Genomic DNA, 25,536 nt, shown 5'->3' with positions numbered 1-25,536 from the left:
AAATAAAACAATATACAAAAGAAATATTGGCAACATTGTAGGGACTAGTAGCCCGATGTGCCTTTGCTATTTCTCAAGATATATGCTCAAGTGGTTTTTACGAAAATTAACTTTGAAAAAATATATAATGGGCTACATTGGGCTATATATATATTAGAGCCCAAATGTAGCCCAATGTAGCCCAAAGATGGCCACCAGAGACAAAAAAAAACAAATGTAGTCCAAATATCAGCAGATGTAGCCCAACTATAGCCCAATGACAGAATGTCCCTGAGTGTTCTAAAGAACAACTAGAGCGCTAACAGTCTTACTTATAAACTGAGACTTATAGTTAGGAATTAGCATTTAAAAAACCTTTGAAATTCACTGAAAAATCCATAGGTTTCACACCAGTTATAGTTAGGAATTAGCATTTAAAAAACCTATTAAATTCACTGAAAAAACCATAAGTTTCACACCGGTTATAGTTAGCTTGAAATTTTACTGGCATAAAACCATTGAAATTCCCACGTTATAGTTAGTTGGACTCACTATAACTTGCGCGTCTGCAATGCACTGCTGATGACGTCACATATTACATCACTCATGACATGGTCAGTGACATCACTCATGACATCACTGATGACACCATCCTTGTGAGAAAGTGACAGATATCCTTTCAGTGTAATGTAACCCTTGAAACACATATTCAAAAATAGAAACTAACATTTTCAAAAAAATGGAGATACCCATACCAGTTACAACAACCAATTCAGTAATTCCACCATCTATATACACATCCACTCATTCACCAACAGTTCTATATAGTCACTCATACATATACTCACTCATCATATGTAGTGATACACCTATACATCCTGTTACACACCGACAGTCATCCAAAAGTTACTCACACATCCAAATAAACTATTGAACATCCATTTATTTGCATATACAACTATACACACACTACCACCTTGCTTCTAAGGAAACTTACACATACTTACTCACTTAAACAATCACTTATAGAAACACATACTTATTTAAACAGGAACTCTTACAATCTCACACTCTTTCATATACTCTCTTATATACATCAATACTCACATATACTAGATTAAAACATATCTTGTTACTGATAAAGACACTAGTGAGACAGTCATTCACTCACTAACACACACATATATACACACTCATCCACCCATACAGTCCTGCACATATGCCTTCTTCAAAACACATACAAACAGTGGATCAGTCACCAACCCATGCAGCCACTTATACACAAAGTGAAACACTGATACATATATTACAATATTTAAAAGTTACTCGCTAATATATGTATTCACTAAGATACACTTAATAAGGCAGTTAACCAATCAATTATTTTAAAAAAAACATCCATTTACTTATTTAACCATTTATTCTTCCATCGTCCTTTACAAATACATATATAAAACATATTTATTTCTCGGAAAGACACACATTCACTGGATGGTGTCATCAGTGATGTCATGAGTGATGTCACTGACCATGTCATGAGTGATGTAATATGTGACGTCATCAGCAGTGCATTGCAGGTGCGCAAGTTATAGTGAGTCCAACTAACTATAACGTGGGAATTTCAATGGTTTTATGTGAGTAAAATTTCAAGCTAACTATAACTGGTGTGAAACCTATGGTTTTTCAGTGAATTTAATAGGTTTTTTTAAATGCTAATTCCTAACTATAACTGGTGTGAAACCTATGGTTTTGCAGTGAATATATATAAAAAATTCCTCAAAAATCAGCAAAACTACGAATTCCGATTTACTCACCTGTTAGCAGGAGAGACCTCAGTGCTGCATCTTTCAGCCAACTATTGATCCTGGAAAGTAATTCTAATCTTAGGTACAGTAACTTGAATTTCCTTCTTAGGCCAACATTGACTGGTTTCACTTGGAAATATTTCTAAGTGTGGTGTTTTGGAACTTTAAAAAATTCTTCAAAAATCAGTCGAACTACGAATTCTGATTTACTCACTTGTTATCAGGAGAGACCTCAGTGCTGCATCTTTCAGCCCACTACTGATCCTGAAAAGAAATTCTAACCATAGTTACAGTAACTTGAATTTCCTTCTTAGGCTAACATTGACTGGTTTCACTTGGAAATATTTCTAAGTGTGGAGTTTTGGAACTTTGAAAAATTCCTCAAAGTTCAGCCGAACTACGAATTCTGGTTTACTCACCTGTTATCAGGAGAGACCTCAGTGCTTCATCTTTCAGCCCACTACTGATCCTGGAAAGTAATTCTAATCGTAGTTACATTAACTTGAATTTCCTTCCATAGGATATCATTGCCTGCGATATAAAATATATATAAATTAAAAAATATATAAAATAAAATAAAAAAATTGCAATTTCAATATTTTTATAAACATTTATTTTTCAATGTATATTAAAATATGTAATGTGATTTAAAAAATAAAATATCTAAAAATAAATAGTTTAAAAAATGTAGTAAATCAGTATATAAAAACAAACAATTAATATATTTACCCCCTTAAGTGCTGCGTCGGTGCGTTGGCCGACGGCAGCACTACCTCCCCAGTGCTGCGCACGACCATTGGACGTCCATTCAGCACTGGTTCCAATGGACAGCGCAGCACTGGGGAGGGATGTTTACTAGCATCTATGAGGTTAAAAATTGTCATTTACAAAACCTTCGCAATTCACTGAAAAAAACCATGGGTTTTAGGCCTGAAATAGTTAGGAATTAGCATTTAAAAAACCTTTGAAATTCACTGAAAAAACCATAGGTTTCAGGCCTGTTATAGTTAGGAATTAATATTTAAAAAACCTTTGAAATTCACTGAAAAAACCATAAGTTTCACGCCTGATATAGTTAGGAATTATCATTTAAAAAACCTTAGAAATTCACTGAAAAAAACTATAGGTTTTAGGGGTGTACTAGTTAGCTGGAAATTTCACTCATACAAAACCATTGAAATTCCTCAGATATAGTTAGTTGTACTAAATATATCTCACGCACCCGCAATCCACTGCTGATGATGTCACAAATTACATCATTCATGGCATGGTCAGTGACATCACTGATGACATCTCAAATGACATAACTGATGACATCACTGATAACATCATCCATGTGACAATCACATACACCTCTTCATGCACCAGTAAAATCTTTCATCACTCATTGTAAAATACAGAGTATCATATTTGAATCCATTGACACAGCAATGGAGGTATCTAAAAACCCACTCAGTGATTCCTAGATATATACACACATCTAATCACTTACCTGTAGATTCACTCATACATGCTGTCAATGAACAATAGAACACTATCAAAAATATGTATACACCCATATTGACATTACACATCAGCACACATCCTATTCACTTATGAAGTCATTCTACTCACTTATGCAAACAATGGATCATACTTACATACTTACTTAGCTTAGCACACTTTTACAAACACCACTTCATCTATTCATTTAGATAGTAACTCATACTTAGTGTATTATAAAATCACTATTACAAGTATACAGTTATCCATACAGTCACTTATACAATCATTGAGTCTTATGTATACTTATTTATATACAACAACTGACACATACACTGCCTTTTATTTTTCTAGTTTGTTGTACATGTCCAACACTTACCATGTCATGAATGATGTAATATGTGACACCATCAGCAGTGGATTGTGGGTGCGAGAGATATAGTTAGTACAACTAACTATATTGGAGGAATTTCAATGGTTTTGTATCAGTGAAATGTCCAGCTAACTATAACACCCCAAAAAACCTATAGTTTTTTTCAGTGAATTTCTAAGGTTTTTTAAATGCTATTTCCTAACTATATCAGGCCTGAAACGTATGGTTATTTTCAGTGAATATATATATACATAACACATTACAGCGTGGCAGTAGCCACTCTGTAGTTACAGTTAGGATTCCCAGAGATAGAAATTCTTTGGATTTTTTGTTGCTTATAACTTTGCAGCTGTTTGACGAATCTCCATGAAATATTGCAGACCTATTCCTTTTTCTACATTCTTGGAGGTAAGTATTTTAAAAGTTATACTGTAAATATTAAAGTGGTAATAGCTAGGGAAATTCTATTGATTTTTTTTAAATGTACGGAGTACAGCAGTAAAATAATAATAATGAAATTAACATACGCTGTATTACACTATGTTTTACAAATATAGTATGCTACATTTTATTTTCAATGTTTCACATATTTCATTCTTTAAAAAAATAAGTCTACGGTGTAATACCCAAAAATGACTGCAACTTACATTTATTTTATTTTTTAAATATCCGGTTTTACATACAGAGTGGCAAAAATATATAAAAAATTGAAATAGAGTTCTCTATTACCACTTTACTAAACCAGTAATAGGTAGGGAACAACAATAAAATCCACTACTTACCGATATCGAAGGCCCTAACTCACAATACAGTGAAACTGTGTTAAAAACAACATGGCTGCCCTTTACGTTTTGTAAAGAGAGCCATTAACCAATCACATAGTGCCTTCTTATTGGCATTTGCATGATATACCTCAAAGTTACCTCAGTGTACCTCATCAGAATATATATCTAAGTATATTAATACTTAGAACTTTAACACTCTAATTGGACCTACTACCAAAAATTACAATGTACACCTCATAATCTATAGTCTTGCCATACTATATCACTCAACTCCACTGAAGAACACTTTTTGCTCTTCCAGTCAGTACCATTCTACTCTATGCCACTACAGTCAAACCTACCACATTATACTTTGGTCCAGCCTACAGCAGTCTAGTCTACAGTGTTCCTCTCCACACTACTCCTCTCTCTGCTACTCCACTTTATGCCACACTACTGTATGCTTTTCCACTCTTCACCACTCCACTGTATGCCATGACACTCTACCCAATCAAATCTTACCTATTCCACTGTATTCCGCTACACAAACCTCTCTCCGCTCAATGACACTCCAATGTACGTCACTTATCTGTATGATATTCTACTGTATGCCACTTGAGTTTACCTCACTGCACACCACTGCACTCTACACCGCTCCACTGCACTATATGCCACTGTATGCCACTCTACTATGTAGCACTTTAATCTCCACTATTCCAGTGTACGCATGTTCACTATACGCCTCTCAATCAATCAATCAGCACGACTACTCACCCGTAAGGGTCTCAAGACGCTAAGGGTAAGGAGTGGCAGGTTCCAGTTCATCAAAGGGGGTCTGTCGAAGAGTCAGGTTTTGAGGTTTCTTGCGAAGATGGGAAGCGATATTGTCTGTCGGAGGAGTAGTGAAGGGCATTCCAGGCTCTGATCACGAGGATGGAGAAGGAGCTTCACCCCGATCTGGCCTTTCTGGTGCGGGGGACCACAGAGTAGGAGAGCTGGGCTGATCATAGAATCCTTTGGCGTGCGTGGAAATTGAGTTGGCTGTTCAGGTATGCTGGTCCGGTGTTGTGGAAGGCCTTGTGTGCGTGGGTGAGCATCTTGGAGGTGACATTTGCCTCAATGGGGAGCCAGTGGAGTATGCGCAGGTGCTGGGAAATGTGACAGTGTCTTGGCAGGTTTAGGACCAGTCTTTTGTTGGCTTTCTGGATGTTCTGTAGCTTGCGGTGAGGTTTTTGTTTATTTCACTTTATACTATTCCACTGTATGTCACTCCACTCTACGCCACTCCACTCTATGCCACTCCATTGTATGTCACTCCACTTAATGGCACTTCACTCTATGCTATTCCACTCTACACCACTCTAGTCTACCACACTCCACTATACAGTACTGCACTCTAAAGCACTCCACTCTAAAGCTACTCCACTGTGCACAACTCCACTCTGTGCCACTCCACTATATGCTAATTCACTTTTTATTTCTTCACTCTACAACACTCTACTCTACATTATTCCACTATATGCCAGTAATAATACACTCTGTCACCCCACTGTACGCTACTCCACTGTACACCACTCCACTCTATTGTAAATAAAGAGAGAGATGGCTCACTCTGTACCAGGGGTCTGAGCCTAGTCTAAGGAAAGCAAGAAGGTTCCCTTGGACTTCTGTAATGACCATCCAATACCAGTCTTCACTCGCCACTGATTCTACTGCACACACTCACTTCAAATCTGAGAATCTTGCCCCTTGTGCCATTAATCTCTATCCAAACTGAAAGGTAGTGCTAATATATGTTTTTATTTTCTTCTGCATAAAAAATGAAAGTATCTGCAACAAATACTTAATTCTTACAATACAATGTTAAAAGAGATTAAATCTTAGACAGTTTAAACATAGAAACAAATAGTTCATTAAAAATAAAAAATAAAAACAACAGCAATATCACAGCAAATTATAAAATAATTAATTGAATCAAAATAACAAGACCCTAAGGCCAACCAACAACCCGATAGTAACCTAAAATTGTGGGCAAAATATTGATCCCAAGCTGAGGTAGTTTCGGCAAACAATTTATTCTTATTTTCGTCCTGAAAACAACCCTTCAGCAGTGGATTCTTTACATGTGCGTCGACGCGTTCCGACGGTATTACTACTTATTGTTCAACCGCCTTCTTCAGGAATACCATTAATGTGTACAGGGTCTAATTTTCCAATGTTTGAATTCATTAATCTAAATAAGAGTAAATAAATGTCAGACTTATCTCCATGTGTTATACATCATACATCGTATTATATAAAATAGGTCCATATTGTTCCATTCTCTCTCCTATAATTCAATTACCATCATTTTTATAGCTGTCATTTCATCTTAAAATTACCATCTCCAATCTAAAAAACATTTTCTATTTATTTAGCACTGCCTTCCATTCTGGGGTTTTAAAAAAAACATTTATTAATCCCAAATTTATGTCTCTGTCCCTGTCGTAATTCACCAGTATATAGAGAGGATGCAGGAGAACACCAACAGACTTTCCATGGTGATAAGGCGAAAGGGAATCACAGATGTGGCAATTGCAGCATCTGTGATCTCTGCATCACCACTAAAAGTATAACCCTGAACTCAGTTGAACATGATATGAGAACTCTTAACAACTGCAGGAGCAAAAACATTATTTATTTGATCCTCTGCCCATGTGGTCTAGGCTACATAGGGGAAACGGGGAGAGAATTGAGGCAAAGGGTCTGTGAACACAGATCTGCGATCAATACCGGAAAAGAAAATGCACCCCTCGTTAATCATTGGAGAGAAAAAGGTCACACAGTGAATGAAATACGATGGGTAATCATAGAGAAACTGAAAGAACAGAGAAGGCTAGGCAACAGTGTACAACGCAGAAAACAGAAGGAACAATGGTATACGGTAAGGTATACAGGTTTTTCAGGTGCCCAATTTGATGGTGATATACTTGCTGTCTCCTTTTTATGGCCTGGCTTGACAGCACCGCTGTTGCCAGATAATTATGTGAGCTAGAAAGGGGCCCTGGCTCTACCCATATGTTGGTCGCCAAGAGTATGTGCTTTTATTTGACAGAAGATGTGTGCTTTCACAAAACTAGGGCTCCCCCTTCACATAGTTGTGATCATTGTGTTAATTAATCCACCTGTCTGAACTTGAATTTTCAACTGCACATACATGGCATTGTAATGCAATCAAAGTGCCTTCGGTAACTAGATAATATAAGGTGTTTTTCTCTGGTAGCAGCTCAGATGCCTGAAGGGCAGTCTTTAAACCAGCTGGATGTTTAGTTCTGGCGTAACAGTGCAACCGTCACTTCACCTTTTAGCCTAAATTAATAATATTGAATTCTTTTTTGTTTCCATACAAATACATATCAATTCCCATGCTATTTATTGGCAATGATTTACATGTCCATACAACATTCTTTCAAAGCCAGGCCTTATGCCTTTGCCAATGCTTGTTAAAGTTGTTGTTATAAAGTGTTTCTGTGACATTGCAGCTGTCTAAAATTTGAGTGCTTGTTTGGGTGATGATTTCTTCTTGTCACCTTCACAAAAAAATAATGGAAAATGCATAATACAACCGAAAGGTTTTTTTTTCTTTTAACATGTCACAAGTAAAAAAGGCCACGTGTAAGGCTGTTTTTATATTTATGATTGCAAGCACATGGTTTCCAGCCCGTATTCTTTTATTTCTTTTTTTCTCTTTTGTGGAATAAGTTTGCAATAAAAGTTTCAAAAAATGTTAAACATTGGACCAGCATGCATAGGCAAGACATATTGGCTTCCCGAATTCTTATTTTAATATGTGTTCAGAACTCTTTTGGAGAAAAACATATGAATGCTATGTGCATTGAAAATATTTGAATGTTACTGTGAACAGTCCTAGTGTATACTCACATAATAAGATATTCCTCACACCGGGGAGAATTATCATTCACGTCCAGCAGAGATACCGATAGCCCTGCTGTTGAAGAGTGCACTCTGTCAGTGTCATATGCTCTTACGTAGACCACTTGAACAGGAGGGTGTCTGTGATCTTCGGCGTCTATTCGAGAGGACAATGTAATGTCTCCTGTGTCTTAATTGCCAAGAGAAAAAATACAAATTGTTAATTTATCCATAATATATCAATCCTAAATATTATCAAAACATTTTTGCCAACCATAATATACGCCATAATAAATGGACAACTCTAAAATGATTATTCAAGCAGATACGGCTGTATTGGAGAAAATTCCTATGTATATTGATTGTCTTTATTTATCAATGGGAATTTCTGTAATCAGCATACTACTGAAAAACATAAGTGAGTATAATAGGGGATTCTTGTGGGTTGGCATAAAGTTCTCAACGGGTAATGTATATGTAAATTAGACCAAACTCAAGTTAAATGAGACCTATCTGGGTATGAAGGATGAGGAAGAAAAGTAGACCATGCGGAAGACCCTTCCAACCCCCGCAGAGAGTGTGTAACATATTATTGGAATTAGCGTGCATTCATCCTAGTGCACATGGCAACACAATGGGGTAACTCCAAAGACAAAGTAATGCTTTAATGTACCCTTTTTGTAAAATGGCAAACTTCATTACTGTGCCCCAAAAACATCATCAATGTCTGACAATATAGAAAGTGAACATGAGGTTGATTATATAGCAATAGTTAGGTCTTGCTGTAGCCGGAAAAGTCATGAAAACATGAAATAAATAACCAAATGCTATCCTTTTTGTTTACAAAATACACTATTATGCATTAGAAGTAGGCCTAGACTAAAATGCTCCAAACTCACCCGTGAGTGTTCGCATGCTTTCATGAGAAAATTCATATAACCCATAAATATCTGAGTCAATTTGGGCTCTGGAATCTCACAACAACTCACACTCGGTTGTGGAAGCTCCAACTAAATATATCAGAGAGTAGAACATAGCAGTAGCAATCTAGCTTTTTATAGTACTACAAGGCAAGACGTATCCTTCCTGGTAGGAAACTTTTAATTTAAAAAATGGTAAGTGTATCTGTCTTATGAGTTCCTATTGACTGCTCAACAATCACAGTAATCTATTTCTATGTAAACAGACCAACATGCACACCTAGCTAAATAGCAGCAGAGTGCTCAATATAAACCCGTGTTTTCTAGTGCTATGTAACTTTCAAAACCAGCACTTATGAATATCCACTGCATGTTGGCACCGTTTGTCTATTTTTAAGATCAACACATCAATATGTGTTTAATACTTCGATATTGATTAAAAACTGGTCCAGGCCAGCCTTCCATGTCATTTTGTATAGATTTGAGGGGCTTAGCATAGTCTGAATTGTCAAACTTGCAGTGGTGCAAACTGCAGTGGCCTTCTGAGAAGGGCCCTGGCACTTATATCTTTTTAGTAAGCACTAGTGGTATGTGACCTGCTTAATTTGCCAGCAGGAAGCAATCCGTATACCAGGACTGTTGGATGCAAATAGGAACCAGAGAGGTGAAGAGTGATAATGTTTTGAGCACACTGTTTTTTTACATTAAGTGAAGTTTCAAGGAGTCTAAAAATGGAAAGGATCAAAAGCTACAATTATTCAAACCCATTCAAATTGTGTGCCACTTAAACATACAGAGACATCCAGCAGGACCAGCTTTGGCTTTGATGGCACTTTGTGTGAGAACCATTATTGGCATCACACAATGACCTACTGCTCAATTTGTACTCACCACCACCCTCGAACGATGCCCCTCAGCTCTCCATAGCCCTTCATAACATGTATTTAATTTCTTTTTTATAGTGCTACTTATCCCAATGTAAAGTGTTAGAGTCGGGTCCAGGTCAGGATTTTCTACCTTGAGACCCCATCCTGGGCCTTTTCTGATAGGACTGGATCCCCGCCGTAATGGAACAGGCCTCTGCGCCTGCTGGAGCTCTGTCCTGAGTTCCGGTCAGAGTTTTTCACCAAGCAAAATAGGGGGAACAAAAGGGGCCTGAGGGACCCAATCCTGAGAACTTTGCAGTATGGATGCCTAGACAGAGGGACCACATCCCAGGTCCTGCTGGAGCTCTGATTTGGGATCTTGTCAGGGTCAGGAAGACCCTCCAGGGACCCTGTGAGGAGGTCAGAGATATCCACCCTGTCGAAGCAGGGAGGCTTGCAGAACTCAGTCCTGGTTACTTTGTGACCTGAAGACCCTGCAAATGGAGCTTGGATTGCATGCCCTGGGCCTGCTGGAGCTGTGACCCGGGTGCTGGTCAGAGCTTTCCACACATCAAATCAAGGGACCCCTCCCAGGACCGCAGCCACAAGCCCTCTGTACTTTATGACATAACGACCCTGCAAAAAGAGGCCAGGGTATTGGGCCAGGCCTTGTAGACCTCTGTTCTGAGTCTCAGTCAGAGTTTTTCACTCCACCAGAATCATAGACTGGCCATCTGGTTAATTTTCCAGGATTACCAAACCATCCATGAAGCGCAAGGAGATGAACAGCAGTTCACTCATACTTGGTCCCCACTAAAACAAAGGAATGCCACAGTACCAACCAAATTGGGCTGGTGACATTTATACCACATGTTAAGTGTTTGCATCATTTTAGAGTAGAATATCTAAATTCAAAAGTTCCATTATGTATTTGCCAATTACTCACCACACCATATTCAAAGTAAAAGGTACATGATTAATTTTTCCAAAATGCCTGGTATGTACGGTTATAAAAAGCAAATATTTAGGGCGACTACGAAAACAAGGATAATTCCTTAATATGCGGACTCAACAGCGTTAGTTTTGGAAAAGACGGGTCTTGGTCCATTTTTTGATCTGGTGTAAGCCATGACCTTTACTGATTTAACTAAAATTACACATATAATATCAAAAAAAGAACCGCATGCCCCAACTCATCTGTACAAATAATATCCTCATCTGTTTTGCCGGTTTCATATTAAATCTTCATTCTAACTTAATGCACTGACTCCATTTAATTTTTCTTTAAAATGTTCTTTTATTCAAATCTTCTCATTCTTTTGTAATAAAAACGCTTCTTCAGACGTACCCAAAAATAGCCAAGATGTTTTGTTTCCCTCATGAGACTTCTTCAGGGCTTTTTGATTAGACTTTCTGGTATGGATCGACACACCCAATAACTGGACTGGTCTGTTGGTATATCCTAAGTCTGTAACTTAGTTCAGGAGTTCAATAGTGACTGGTGAAATATGCGCTTGTTTGTGAAATATTCTTGAGATCAATTTTCCTATTACTGATTACATTGTAAACTCTCTGTGATGAAGTCTGTATGAATACATTTTTGTAAATGCATACCACATTACTTGCTGTAGGCATATTTGGTGGTTTTGTAATTTTAGAGGTTTGAACCTGATGTAGTGAAATTCATTAAAGAAGCCTTGCATCTATGGGTTATAGTATGCATCTGGGGTTTATTTAATTTCTGTGTGCTTTCCTTAGTGTGCACCTCCTTTAGTTTGAGGGGTCCTTTTGAGTTTTTTCCAATTGGTTTTTCCACATGCCCTTTTGTATATATCTGCAATTATATATGCAGTAAATTGTTTTGTGACGTGCACACACAGAGTGGACATTGATTCATTGACTGTTATTTGTGTTGTAGTCCATAGCACCTCTCTGAGTAATCCTTGGGATTCTTGGCCCCACTACCATGAAAGTGTAGTGCTAAAATGGATGATTTTTTTTTCCAGTTTATTGGTACACATTATTGGGTTTCCAGAACACCAGAAGCACAAAGAAAGTGTTTGTCACAATTGGTGCCTAGAAACTTCATATTGCCTGGAGCACTTTGGTCAACATGGCTTGGATTTGGGCTTCTGAGCACCTTATTCAGGTCTCTATAAAAGAGTGGTGGCACAGTGCAGTATACATTTACCAGAAAATCGAAAATTATTGGCTGTCGTGCAACCTTGTACAAAGGTTGACACAAAAATCGACTACACAATGACAACCTTCATTATAATGATTTTCCAACTTCCAACTCTGCGTAGTATTCATCAAAGACTGCTGCAGGAAGGGCACACAGAACAGATATTGCAACAAATCACTTTGAAGCTAAGCGCAAGTCATATGTGTTAGAAATTGGGTTGCTGGTTGACTGGGGTGTCAGCCCTGGTCAAGCAGCAACCACAAGCCCATTCAGGATAAGACACAAGCAAACCCCAAACTAACCTGTGCTCACCCCCTAGTAGCTTGGCACAGAACAGTCAGGCTTAATTTAGAGGCACTGTGTAAAGTATTTGTGCAACACTTCAAAAAGTAAAACTGTGAAAAAACCACACAAACAGATCCCACACCGGTTAGACAAATAGAGCTCAATTTGATAAATAAAGCAAGCCTGAGACAACCAAAATCCAATCAATAGAACCAGAGTTATTAATTTCTAAAGAATATGTTATGTTATGTTAAAAATGCTCTTTTCTAGCCCACGGCTACTCCTGGGAGTGTCCCGGCGCTTTGGCAAAGAGCCCTAGGAAGAAGAAAAACATAACACGGCAGAATGGAAGAAAGCAAGAGAGCAGTTACTGAGCAAAAAGCCAGGTTTTAAGTCCTTTTCTAAAGGAGAGCAGGTCATCAGCTTTCCTAAGCTGGACATGCAGATCATTCCAGCCTTGAGGCGCTAGAAAACGAAAGGAGCGTCCTCCGATTCTAGCAAGGCAAATGGAGGGAATCAAAGCTTTAGACAAAGAAGCAGAACGTAGCGTCCTGCGGGGCACATAAAAAGCCAGGCGCTTCTGAAGATATTTGGGGCCTACCTGATGAAGGACCTTGAAGGCAAAAGTAAGCGCCTTAAAAGCAATCCTTTTGGCGACTGGGAGCCAGTGCAATTTTTTTAGCAACTCTGTGGCTCCAGCTCTGCGCTGGAGACCAAAAATGGCTCTGGGCGCAGAATTTTGCACAATCTGCAGTCAAGCCAAAAGATATTTCGGCAGGCCAAGATAGAGGACATTCGCATAGTCCAGACGCAAACCTATCAAGACCTGCACGATGATCTTTCTATGCTTCAGCGACAGCAGCAGAAGAAATTTCCGCAGCATCTTCAGGAGGCCGAAGCAGTGAAACCTACTTGGAGGTCTGCAAAGCCCTGACAACCCATTTGAAACTCACACAGAGCACTTGAACCCAGCATTTGTCTGTGGATCCTAGGGTCCAAAGCTGAATTCAGTATATGAAAAAACATCCAGAAAATAACTGAAAAACTATGATTGGTTTTGGTTATAAAAGCTTAATGTATATCATCACGGAAGTTCACGAACAATCCACAGCTACAGTATAGCTTTTATTATGAGTCAAAAGTGAAGAACCACTGAAATATACAACTTATAGGTATTTCTGCAACGCATACTCACACACTAGTCATATAAACCATAACTAGCACAAAAAATACAATGCTTATGAGTTCAGAACAGTTATATGCTTATGAGCTCACAATAGTTATGCCAATTAGTAACACCGAAAAGCACAGCACAACTTAATTAAATGACATCACATTAAAAGTAAATAATACTCCATATGTAGTTGTCTCCTTCATAGTGTTAAGTTTAATATGAAAGCTCATTGGCAATATTATTTACAATATTTGTGTTTGCATCTGTCACTAGAATGGTGAGGTTATACATGTTGGATTTAGTGTGTGAGATATGGATGGTAAGGCTGTGTTATGTGTGCATGTCACACAGCCAGTGTATTGTTATGGTTAGGTCAGAGTATCCACCGAAAAGGGAATTATCTGTAGCTAAATACTTTGGGACCGCTTGATAAATCTGTATAAAAAAAGTCCAAAAAAAAGTGTATCCCATTTATGATCAAAAAACAACACAAGGGCTTTGACTCACCCTCAGTAAAGCAGAGTCTATATACTAAATAAACACCAACAAAAAGCAAGTACTGAGTTCTACTCTGAACAGCAGCTATTTCAGCAGGCTAATAACCAATGAATTATTAACCATGTGATTGGATTTAATCCATCATTGTTTATTTCTTTTTCTTCAAAAGTTCCAACAAACACACAATACAAAATCTATTTATAAATATGTGAAACACCTAAAAGTTTTTAAAGACAGACGTGCACAAGGCAATAGACAAAAAATGTGAAGCATTCACACAATCTCTTGCATAACCAGACTCAAATATTCATCATGTCAAACAATCACCCCTTCAGACTTCCCAACACAACAAACGTGAAACAAAGAACAGAAAAAGACATCAAATTAGGGCCTATGTCGTGGCATGAATCAGTACATCTGGAACCAATTCCTCCCTAGTTAAGTGTATACATTTCTATTCAAAAGCATAACAACATGCAAACATTTTTAGACATAGGACCCCAAGAAAAAAGGTCGACGCGCTTCGAACCGGACCCTTTGTCCGATTCTCATCAGGACCAAACAGAAAATCTGAAAGAAGAAAGACACGTATCCTTACAATCTAGATAATTCAGTGTGTAGGAAAGGCACAAAAGCGGTCACCGGCATAGAGCGCTCCCTACCTGAGTAGTTCAAAGTAAAGCTTCAAGTGACTTAATCGGAAGCGTGAAGGTCTGTGGGAGAAGATAGACCCCGGTTAGTTGTTTAAAAAGTTAGTGCCTATTGTCAACACAGGGTGGGTGGTGGGCGACTAAGTACCTGTAAGTCGGCTGCTAGCAGGGGTGTGTGGGGCGATACACTGGAAGAACAGAAGTCCTTCAGCTGTTTTTTTGAAGCGGGTTGGTATGGAGCTGTGGAAAATCGGAAAGAGTTCAATCAGGATGGCAAGGGGGACAAGTCATGACAAGAACGGGAAGGGCGAGGTGCAGGCATTACCTTTTAGAGTGAAGCCGACCCAGAGTTTCTTCGAGGGTGTTCAAGTGGCGTGCAGCGTAGGTTCAATTACGCCATTACTGGCCGTCTCCTGCAAAACAGGGGAGTTTTTTAATAAAGGCTTTACAAAGCTCTAGCGTGCTACGGCTAGGTCTCGTAACGGGAGAACAATCCAAATCAATCCCGACATAACTTTTGCACGGCGCAAGTTCCTCAAATTCGTGCCGTATGGGAAGCATTCATTGCGGTGCACGTCGCCGGATGTCCGTGTGTGCCTCCGTGAATCAATAGAAGACATGATGTCGGTGGGCGTTCCGTGCAAGTCACATGAACCTCGTTAGGATCATGGTTGTTGTAGTTTTCAATTTATGAAATTGCAGACTGCCACATATTACAGAATATACAAAGGACTTTTGTTTCACCGGTTAGGATGAGTGATGTATTGTAAAGGCAGGTTAGAAAACCAGCGGCATTTCGAAAAATTCATTAAGTCCATTTCTGACTGAGTCGAACCTCAACATGAGTTGTGCTTCCCGTTGGCTAAGTCTTGCTTCCATGTCACCCCCTCTTAAATCACTTTCAACTTTTGACAACACAGTCCATTTTATATAATTTTCAGTGTGTCCTTCAGATGTCCAATGGTTCACCAATGGGGCATTAGCCACTAATCTCCTCACCCTTGATTTGTGTTGAGTAATCCGCTGTCGGATTTCCTGGGATGTTTTTCCTACGTATAGTTTCTGACAAGGACACAAGATGCCATAAATGACATTTCTTGTTTTACAATTTGAGAAAGCTGAGTGTTTCCCAAAAATTCCATTATATGAGAACACATCTCCCTCCAATGTGTTATCACAGCACACGCAGGTGCCACATTTGTGATGTCCATGGATGGGCTGTAGACCCAACATGCTTCGTAATGTGGATGTTTCTTTTTTAGGTAATGCTGCCTGTACCACAAAGTATGCGATGCTCTTCTCTTTTTTGAATGCAAACAGGGGTGGCTGTTTTAAGCTGGCTTCCAGATTCTTCACCAAATGCCAATTTTGATTGACAATTTTTTTGAGTTGGTTAGCATTTGGGCAGAAAGTGGTAACACAGACAATTCTCTGTAGTGGCGGTTTAGTTTTTTTCTCCAGGAGGGCTTCACGGGGTGTCCACCATGCCCTACGTATTGCATGCTATAGCAATTTCTTTGGATATCCTCTGTCCATTAGGCGTTCAAGTAAATTTTGAGCATGGTCAAAGTATTAATCCTTAAATGTGCAATTACGCCTAATTCGTAGAAATTGGCCAAAAGGGAGATTTTGGCGAAGGTTACGAGGATGATTGCTTGTGTAATGCAATGCTCGATTGCGATCTGTCTTTTTTCTGTAGAGTGTGGTGGCCAGTGTTCCTTCTGATGAGTAGACTTTCACATCCAGGAAGGTAATTTGATGTGGGGCATAGTTGATTGTAAATTGAATGTCTTTTTTACGTCTATTGAGCCAGGTCAAAAACTCCTTAAGTTGAACCTCACCACCACTCCAAATGAAAAAGGCATCATCAATATACCGCATGTAATGACTGATGCATGTGGCAAAAGGATTATTCTTGAGGATGAATTTGGCCTCAAATAGTCACATGAATAAGACTGCCAATTCCGGCGCAAAAGGGCAGCCCATGGCTACGCCTTTAATTTGGTAGAAAAAATCTGACCCAAACAAGAAATAATGCTTTTGCAAAGCCAGTTTGGCAAGAGAAATGATAAAGTCAGTCGGGACCCTGACTGGTTGTTCTCTAGTGTCTAAAAAATAGGATAAGGTCTCAAGGGCATCCTCCTGCAGGATTTGAGTATATAAAGCGACTACGTCCATTGTGACTAATAGTTGTGCAGATGGATCATACTCAATATTGGCCAATCTGTTGATGAACGCAGTTGTGTCCTGTAAATGTGCTGGTACTGCTGAGACGAGGGGTTTCAGGAAGAAATATATAGATTTGGACACTGGTTCCCATGGAGACTCACAGCCTGAGATGATGGGTCTACCGGGCGGGTTTGTTTCACTTTTGTGGAGCTTAGGTAGAACATAAAATATTGGTATTCGAGGTTTCTTGTTTTGAAGAAAAGCAGATTCTTTAGGGCCCAGAAAGCCCTGTTCAGTCCCCATTTTTATGATGTTCGATAGTTGTCCTTGGAGTTCCACTGTAGGGTCTCTAGCGATCTTTCTGTAACATTCTGTGTCTCCTAGTTGTCACATAACCTCTGTTTGATATTTTTCTATCTGCCATACTACTACTGCATCTCCCTTATCGGCTTGTTTAATTATCAAAGATGGATCGTTTTTTAGGGAGAAAATGGCGTCTTTTTGATCTTTGGGTAGATTAAATTTGATGTATTGTTTTTTGGACTCCATTTGAGTGATGCCGATAGCAGTGTTTTTTCAAAAGTTATGACTTCCTTAGGAACTTTATTTCCTGGGGGGCAGAAATTCGATCTTTTCCGGAGGCCTGTTACTTCTCCATTCAATTCCATTTCCTGATCTTTGAAAAAAGTTTTTAATCTGATTTTTCGACAGAATTACAGCACTTCCAATTTCATTTTAACAAAATCTGTTTTCCTTGATGGGACAAATGAAAGTCTTTTTTCAAGCACAAGTGTCTCTGTGTTGGTAAGGGTCCTGTCAGATAGATTGAAAACTGAAGAAATTCCTAGTTTTTGTAGAATTGGCGTCTCGTTGTCATTTCCCATGGTTGGGAGTTGTATCGGAGTCTGCCCCTGGTTCTCCATTGGCCTCTGCCTAAAAAAAGGTTTCGTATTATTTCTTTGTTGATGTTGATTAGATTGACCTCCTCTCCTATTTGTGCCACTAGTGTCTGGTTCACTTGTACCTATTTCAGAGCCTGATGAGGATGAGGTATCCGAAAAATTCAGGAATTTGTTTCTTGATCTCCCTTGTGAATTTTGCAGGTATCGCCTAGAGTCTGACCGGGTACAGAAATCCTTGTTTAAGAACGGGTAAGTGCTTTCGAGGGAGAAGTTGTTTTTATCTGTTTCAAATTTTTTAGTTTTTTGCGCCACTGTATAGTCCTTAAACTCAAGGATTTCCTTTTCAACCTTTTCTAACAAGGTTTTTGAATAATCAATCAGCTCATTGTTTTTTATTTCAGATTCCAAAGATTCTATTTCCTCTAGTTGTTTTTTGGACAAACGTAAAGCGGCCTCAACAGTTAATACCATAAGATCTCGGCTGCATTTCGTTTCAATGCAGCTGAAACCTTTTTTGTACTCTGGATCCTCAGTAAATACCATATGGATATTTCGGATCTGAAGACCCCCAGGGATCGTTCCGGCTCTCAAATGTTGGATTAAGAAGTGCCCATGTAAATCAGTCCTGATTTGTTTTTTCTTTAATCTTATCAGTTTGTGAGACTCATTTTGAGTCTTCGATGTGACGCTCGGGGTAGCGGAAGCAAAAGCTGGTGGAGCGCTTATCAGTCTTTGAATATGCTCTTCACTGTAAGCGAACGTGTCACTATCATTCATAGTCCTACTGTTAGTCTGTCCAACGTCTTGTTAGTTATTAAAATCCAAAACACAACACACATAGATATACAGTGAAAGTGAATTCTATTTTGAGGCAGAAAACCTGCCCTCCAAACTGTTAAAAAAGACACTATTAATTGCAAATAGTGAAGCCTCGCGGATGTGGTATCCGCTTTATGCTCAAAAAACAACACAAGGGCTTTTTACTCACCCTCAGTATAGCAGAGTCTATATACTAAATAAACACCAACAAAAAGCAAGTACTGAGTTGTACTCTGAGCAGCAGCTGAAGGCGTGATTGTTTGACATGATGAATATTTGAGTCTGGTTATGCAAGAGATTGTGTGAATGCTTCACATTTTTTGTCTATTGCCTTGTGCACGTCTGTCTTTAAAAACTTTTAGGTGTTTCACATTTTTATAAATAGATTTTGTATTGTGTGTTTGTTGGAACTTTTGAAGAAAAAGAAATAAACAATGATGGATTAAATCCAATCACATGGTTAATAATTCATTGGCTATTAGCCTGCTGAAATAGCTGCTGTTCAGAGTAGAACTCAGTACATCCCATTTATGATCAGCATGACACATTTCGGTCTGAATCACAGACTAGATTAGGTGGGAGTCGACAGAGGTGGGGGGATTATGGGTAATAAAGGTGTCAAATAAGCAGCATTTTTCTTTTTAACTCTGTAGAACAATTGATGTTCTCTACAAAACAAAACACTGTCTGCAATTACAACAAACATGGTGTGAACCTAGAACTTTACTCATGGAGTGCCTTTGCTTCATTTAGTTTAAAACCCTTTAGTTTTTTTTTTTAAATTAGCATTGGAAAATTTGCCAGTTGGGGTTCACATGGTAAAATATAGCAATATATTGACAGCTAAAAAGTAATTTAATTTGCCTATGACTTGATCACTGCTTTATGTATTAACCCCTTGCATGCTGAAGACGGCCCCCAGCCGTCATGCACTACGGCTCTCGTGTGCTGATGACGGCTGGGGCCGTGATAAACCCGCCCACTTGGGGTTAACACACATTTTTTAGGACAATTAGCAGATTCATCAATTTCTGCAAGAACATTGCATTAGATCACAGCATGGACCCTTGGTCTGTTGTAATCACGTAGTAGCATAGCCACTGTGAACACTGAATATGGTAGAAGAATAAGTGACCGAAAGGGAAAGGGATTGGGAAAAAGCAAATGAAAAGAAAAAATCTGAAATAGGAAATAACAAGTTCTGCATAATTAAAGAGTCTCAGAGTCACAGCCTCATATTCCACATAACCAAGAAGGGTCTTAATAATGTTCCTAAAAAGGAGGCTCCAGATAATTTTCCATGCTACATTACAATCTGAGAGTTTTTACTGGACATCACATACACTCCTGTGGTGGCACATAGACTCCTGTGGTAAGATTGCAGAGTAGTAATAAGCACCCGAATACAAAGCAAATGCCTTACTTTTCTGGTTCCTTGACAAATGAATTTTCAGTAACCAGAAAGGGTATGTATAGATACATACATGAACTGTTCAGGGACGGTCCTAATTCAGTCTAGAAATGGAGGAAGGCATTAGCCCTCTAAGATATTGGAATCAGACTCTGAGTGCTTCTTTTTGTGTGGCTACCCCTTTTTTGTGGACTGACGGTGTTTTTTTTAACTCTCGGCTTACTTCTAATTGGCCTATTTAGCGTTCCTACAAGGCAACAGTTTATAATATCCCAAAATACACTCATGGCATGCAAAGTTAAGTGCCACCTATAGACTGCAGCACTACTGTGTCATTCCCCAGAGTGACACAATAAACATGACACCAGGTCTACAACTGTAGACTTGCTGCTGCAGTTTTAAAACTGCAACCCAACGTGTCAAAATAATCCTTTTAAACTTCCAGCCTGACTTGTCTAAATTCTCCTTTTAAATAATAACAAGTTGCAGGCCTTGTCCCTCACAAGGTACGATACATTGTATGTAACAATAGGACATGTAGAAATTTAAAGTTACAATGTTCTACAGTAACTATCAGCCATAAGCTATTTTCTAGTAAGAATAATGGCTGGCCCATAAAGAAACCCTTAAACACAATATTAAATATTAAATCTGGTACCTCAGGCTAGGGACCAGCTTGAAAAATGATTAAACAACTATTTTGGGTAATTATTAAAGTCCAACCTAATGGTAAAGTCAGTTTTGAATAGATATGAGGGAGCGAGGAATTCTAAAAATTACTGTATCCCTGCTCAAAGCTCCAAGAGGCTAATTTGCATTATCTTTCAACTATCACCCAGCTAGGCAATAGCCCTGATTAAGTGTGAATGCTAGTCCCGTGTGGGTAGACATTTTGATCCTCTGGTATGAAGATTAGCTGGGCTGTGCTAAGAAACCTACTTCAAAGGGCCCTCACCTGTCACAAGCAGATGTCAGGTGACACTTGAACGTGTCCCTTCCTTTGTCCTCCCAGGCAGGCACAAAACCCAGTGGTGGCGAACTTCTCCAGAACTGGTTTGGAGTGACAACAGAGGAGGGATTGCTCAGTACACTGACCAAACATATAAGTGAGCACACAAGCTCTGCAAAAGGGGAGAGATTTTTGCCGTCTTAGATTAGTGAGTGAAGAGCACTATGGGATTGTTTGCAGTAGGGCAGACAGGAACTGCTGCTAAAGTGGGTGGGGCTATCACTCATAACTTTTATTCTGTTGGCTACGGAGGTAGAGGACTCACCCTCAACCATACGCTAGTGCCAGACATAAATGTAGACCTCCTGAGGTACCTTCTTCAGATCTATCTGGAACTGTGGAAGAACAGAAGAAGAAATACACTTTGCTGTTTGAGACCTGTAAGGAGACCCGAAGGGCTGGGCCTGCTCCCACTAGTAGCCAGGACAAAGAAGTGGACTCAGACTAGGTTAAACCTGGTTGCAGTATCTGGACCCACAATTAAATGTGATTGGCTTGAAAGCGCACTTAGGTCCTGGTCTACAGCGAAAAGTTGCTGAGTGCTTTTTAGTGCTATTTTTAGTTTATTTATAACATTCAAATCACCTGTTCTCCCCATTGGATGTGTGTGATTTTGATGTCATTAAACTATTCTCTATTTTTATAAATCTTTATACATTTGAGTGCATTTGTATAGTGGTCTTTTTGCTTTTGAACTGTTTTGGCACTTCTAAATATGGAAATGTCCTCATGTAAAGCACTCTGATACCTCCGGGTCTAGCCAGCGCTATATAAAACTCAAATAAATAAATACAAATAAAAAATAAATAAATAAATAAATAAATGCGTTCCACATTTTCTCTAAATTACACCTGGCTGCTCTGTGTCAAATCTACCAGGGGTTAAATTGAGGTTTAAAATAATTAAACCTTCAGCTGGACCTACCGAGACAGTGACCTTATTACTAGTGTTGGACTACCATTCTCCCCAATTAATAATTCACTTTCTCACATAGACCTTTTGGGAACAAAGAATGAAAATCTACAAGAGGCAATCATTCCTCGTCTCATCATTTGTATGAGCATTTAGTCCTTTCAGTTTGTTACCTAACAAACGTTAACACCTTGTATAACTGCAACTTGCCATTATTTTCAAGTTTTACAAAGTCACAAGTTACATATTGACTTAAAATTTCACATTCACTCAACATCACACCTTCTCAGTTTTTTAAAATAAGGAATCACCAAACTGTGCTTAGACGATAAACATAGTGATCGGTTTAGAGCATATTCCTGAAATTTATCTGGAAGATTTAACAGTGCTGACTTACTTAGTGCACCACGAGTCAGGCATAATGAATGCTTCAACAAGTGTTCTTTTTCCACACAAAGAAAGTCATCCATGGCAAGAAACATGAGCCTGAGAGTCCAGATTAAAAATGATACTGTATCATCAACCTTGAAAAAACAGGGATCATGATCATAGGAAGAAAGAAAAACAAACCAGGCTGGTGGCATCTAATTGGTCTGGCCCTCAGCACCACGGCGGAATACAAGTATCTGGGTATCATTGTAGACAACCGGGGATCCGTGCAACCACACAAATAGACTATTAAGTCACAATAAGCCACGCTGTTACCTGCTTTCCTCAAGGTCTCTGAAAAGCTCCACAGACCATCCCTTAAACCTTTAATAAAAGAGATTAATGGCAAGCTAGTGCCCACCCTAGCTTAAGGTTCAGATGTCATGAATGGAGGTGGCTCCCTTCTGCTGTTCAAGACTTTTTTTTATAGTTAATAAAAAAGTCTTCCACCTACTAAACACGCCTCCCCAGTTCAAACTCGACTTGGATTTGGCCTGTATAGTCAAGTACAAGAAAGAAACGCCACCTTCTTTCAAATTTACTTTAAAATTCACGCAGAAGGCACTGACACCTTGGAGAACCATCTTTGGATCGAAATATTCAAAACAGCCAGCTAGTCCGTAGCCAGTGGAGAGGTGTGATGCAGCGGCCAGGGCAGCTGACTTCGAAACACAGGGTTTTCGGTTCGATGCCCGGCTCCGGCGGTAGCTCAGCACCAGGTGACTCTGGGCAATATCTACGAGGGCCTTTAGCGCCTTGAGACCCGTAAGGGTGAGTAGGTCGTGCTTTACATCTATGGGTTAATTCTTATTTATTTACAGGGCCTGTCTGGATCAATCAGTCAAGAACCTACAGGCAGATGGACTATGAGCAACCCCGAACTCCCATGTTAATTTCAAAATGATAATCCCCAAAATGGCGCACCATATATCATGTCTAGCTGACAAAAAAACAGCTACACACTCACATGCCTGATCGACTCTAGGAAGTGACATCACAATGGGGCAGTACCGTTCACAAGCATATGTATGTCAATGCATGTTAAACAACAACTCATTCGATGTAGGTTTAGGGGATACCAACTTTGAACTGTCTACCAGCACAAGAAAAAAGTGTCTAAATAACCTTTACAGGTTTTACATTTCTTGCAAGGAAAGACTGGTGCACATTAGCTGAATTTGCCCTGCCATAGTTGCCTGTCTTTCTGATCAACATACCATTTTGCCAGGGAGTTTTCAGGAAATTCATGCAGACATGTGAGTGAACCTTGAATAAACCAAGCCCACCCTGACTAGTGCTTCTATCAATCATCTTCCTTTTTCCACGTACTTGGTGCCTGATTGAATATGCCCCACATGGACCGGTCTATTCTGTGAGGCCAGGGAACTGTGCCTGTGATTCAGGGTGAATCAGTCATAACAGCACTTCACACACTTTATTTTTCTCTGATAACCGTTCACTGAGTCCTGAGGCCTGCTCTGTCCACTTACACTCCTGTTTTTTAATTGAATTAAGAGAAGTTGTGATTTGTGAGGATTTAGTGAAAACAGAACTTTACACAATGCATGCCTCTTCGGGACTCAAATAACACCACAGCAAGCCCCTGAGGCCCGCTTGGGCTATTTACAAGCCTGTCTTTTAATTAAATTTAGAACAAGATGTACACGTTTAAGGCAAGAGTGGGTGGAAAACACAGTAATCTGAAACACTACACTGACCTAAGCTCTAGTAGCACTTGACAGCACCTTAAACATTTCATGCACTTTGGAGGCCTGCCTACATTTTCAGCGAGGTGTATGACAGGATACGCATACTCTGACTTGTATGCTTTTAAATTCATATTTTAAATATGTGTGTTTTAACATGTATAACCTTTTTTATGCTAGCCATTTTCTAATGTTTTAGTATACAGAATTAGAGAATCTTTTAATAGTTTGTATTCATACAAATAAAGGTATGTTATGCTATGTTATATAGGCTGTAGTGTTTTGGATCAATTGCCGTTTTGTACCACTTTCTTGGAAGTCCTTATATACAGGCTGCTTAAGGTTCGGAATAATGAGCGCCTGAAACACAAATTGATGGTATTCTAATGGTAGAAATGAGTAATTGTTTTCAATAATTTTAAGACAACTATGGGGATGAAAATGATTTTGATAAACGGAGGAGAAAGAGTAGGTGCTTCATAAATGCAAAAGGCAAGGGGCCTCATTTATGAGGCTGTGCGTCACTTTTACGCCGCCGGTGCGTCAGTTGTTGTGGCGCACCGGTAGTTTAAAAAATGTGCCTTGTTGCACCATATTTACAGACTGACGCATCCAGGTAGAAGGGTCACTTTGTAAACCCCTGCGCTACATTATACCTACGCCAGGTATAATGTATGAAAGGGGGGCGTTCTTACGCAAGAAAGGGTCATAGAAGTGACGCAGTGAAATCTATAAAATTTCACGGCGCCACTTCTAGGACACAAATGCGTCAATTTCTTACGCCTGCCTCACAGCAGGCATAAGACTGACGCAGGCCCTTTCACATGGGGCTTGCCCCATGTGAAAGGACTCATTGCTGGAGTTGCGTCACTTTTGTGACACACTCCAGCAATGCGTCACTTTTGCGCCATACAGATACATCAGAAATATTGACGTATCTGTAACTCCTTGCACCATGATGCGTCATACTGTAAATATGACGCATCATTGGTGTCAGAAGGAGGGCGCAGTGAAAAGGGACGCATCGCTGTTTTCACGCAGCGATGCGTCAGTTTTCATAAATGAGGCCGTCCTGACCCGTGCAGAAGCTGTCGCTCCTCTCACTCCCTGATCTCCTGGGTATCGTAGCGCTATATCGCTGACTGCTGCCAAAGAACCAATTGCACATTGCACGCATTGCGTTTCAAACTGTTTGTGCCTCTTTAACATCGTAGCGCTCTATCACTCGCATTGCATTGCTCGACTTTAAAAATGGTTTGTGCTTTAAAATTATTCATAGCGCTCTA

At 39.3% G+C, this 25,536-nt stretch overlaps 1 protein-coding gene across 1 annotated transcript in view; it reads right to left on the bottom strand.

Moving 5' to 3' along the window:
* LOC147751482 (cadherin-related family member 4-like) overlaps positions 1–25,536 on the bottom strand; it is an 866,423-nt gene that overhangs the window by 348,924 nt on the left and 491,963 nt on the right. The window contains exon 13 of the mRNA XM_086938604.1: positions 8,325–8,505. Coding sequence (XP_086794730.1) covers positions 8,325–8,505 — 181 coding nt within the window. The remainder of the gene's footprint in view (positions 1–8,324; positions 8,506–25,536) is intronic.

This window comes from Lissotriton vulgaris, chromosome 1_1, assembly GCF_964263255.1.
Source record: "Lissotriton vulgaris chromosome 1_1, aLisVul1.2, whole genome shotgun sequence".
In the NCBI taxonomy this organism is placed as follows: Eukaryota; Metazoa; Chordata; class Amphibia; order Caudata; family Salamandridae; genus Lissotriton; species Lissotriton vulgaris.
The sequence above is the reverse complement of the archived record's forward strand: the minus strand, read 5'-3'. Positions and strand labels throughout refer to the sequence as shown.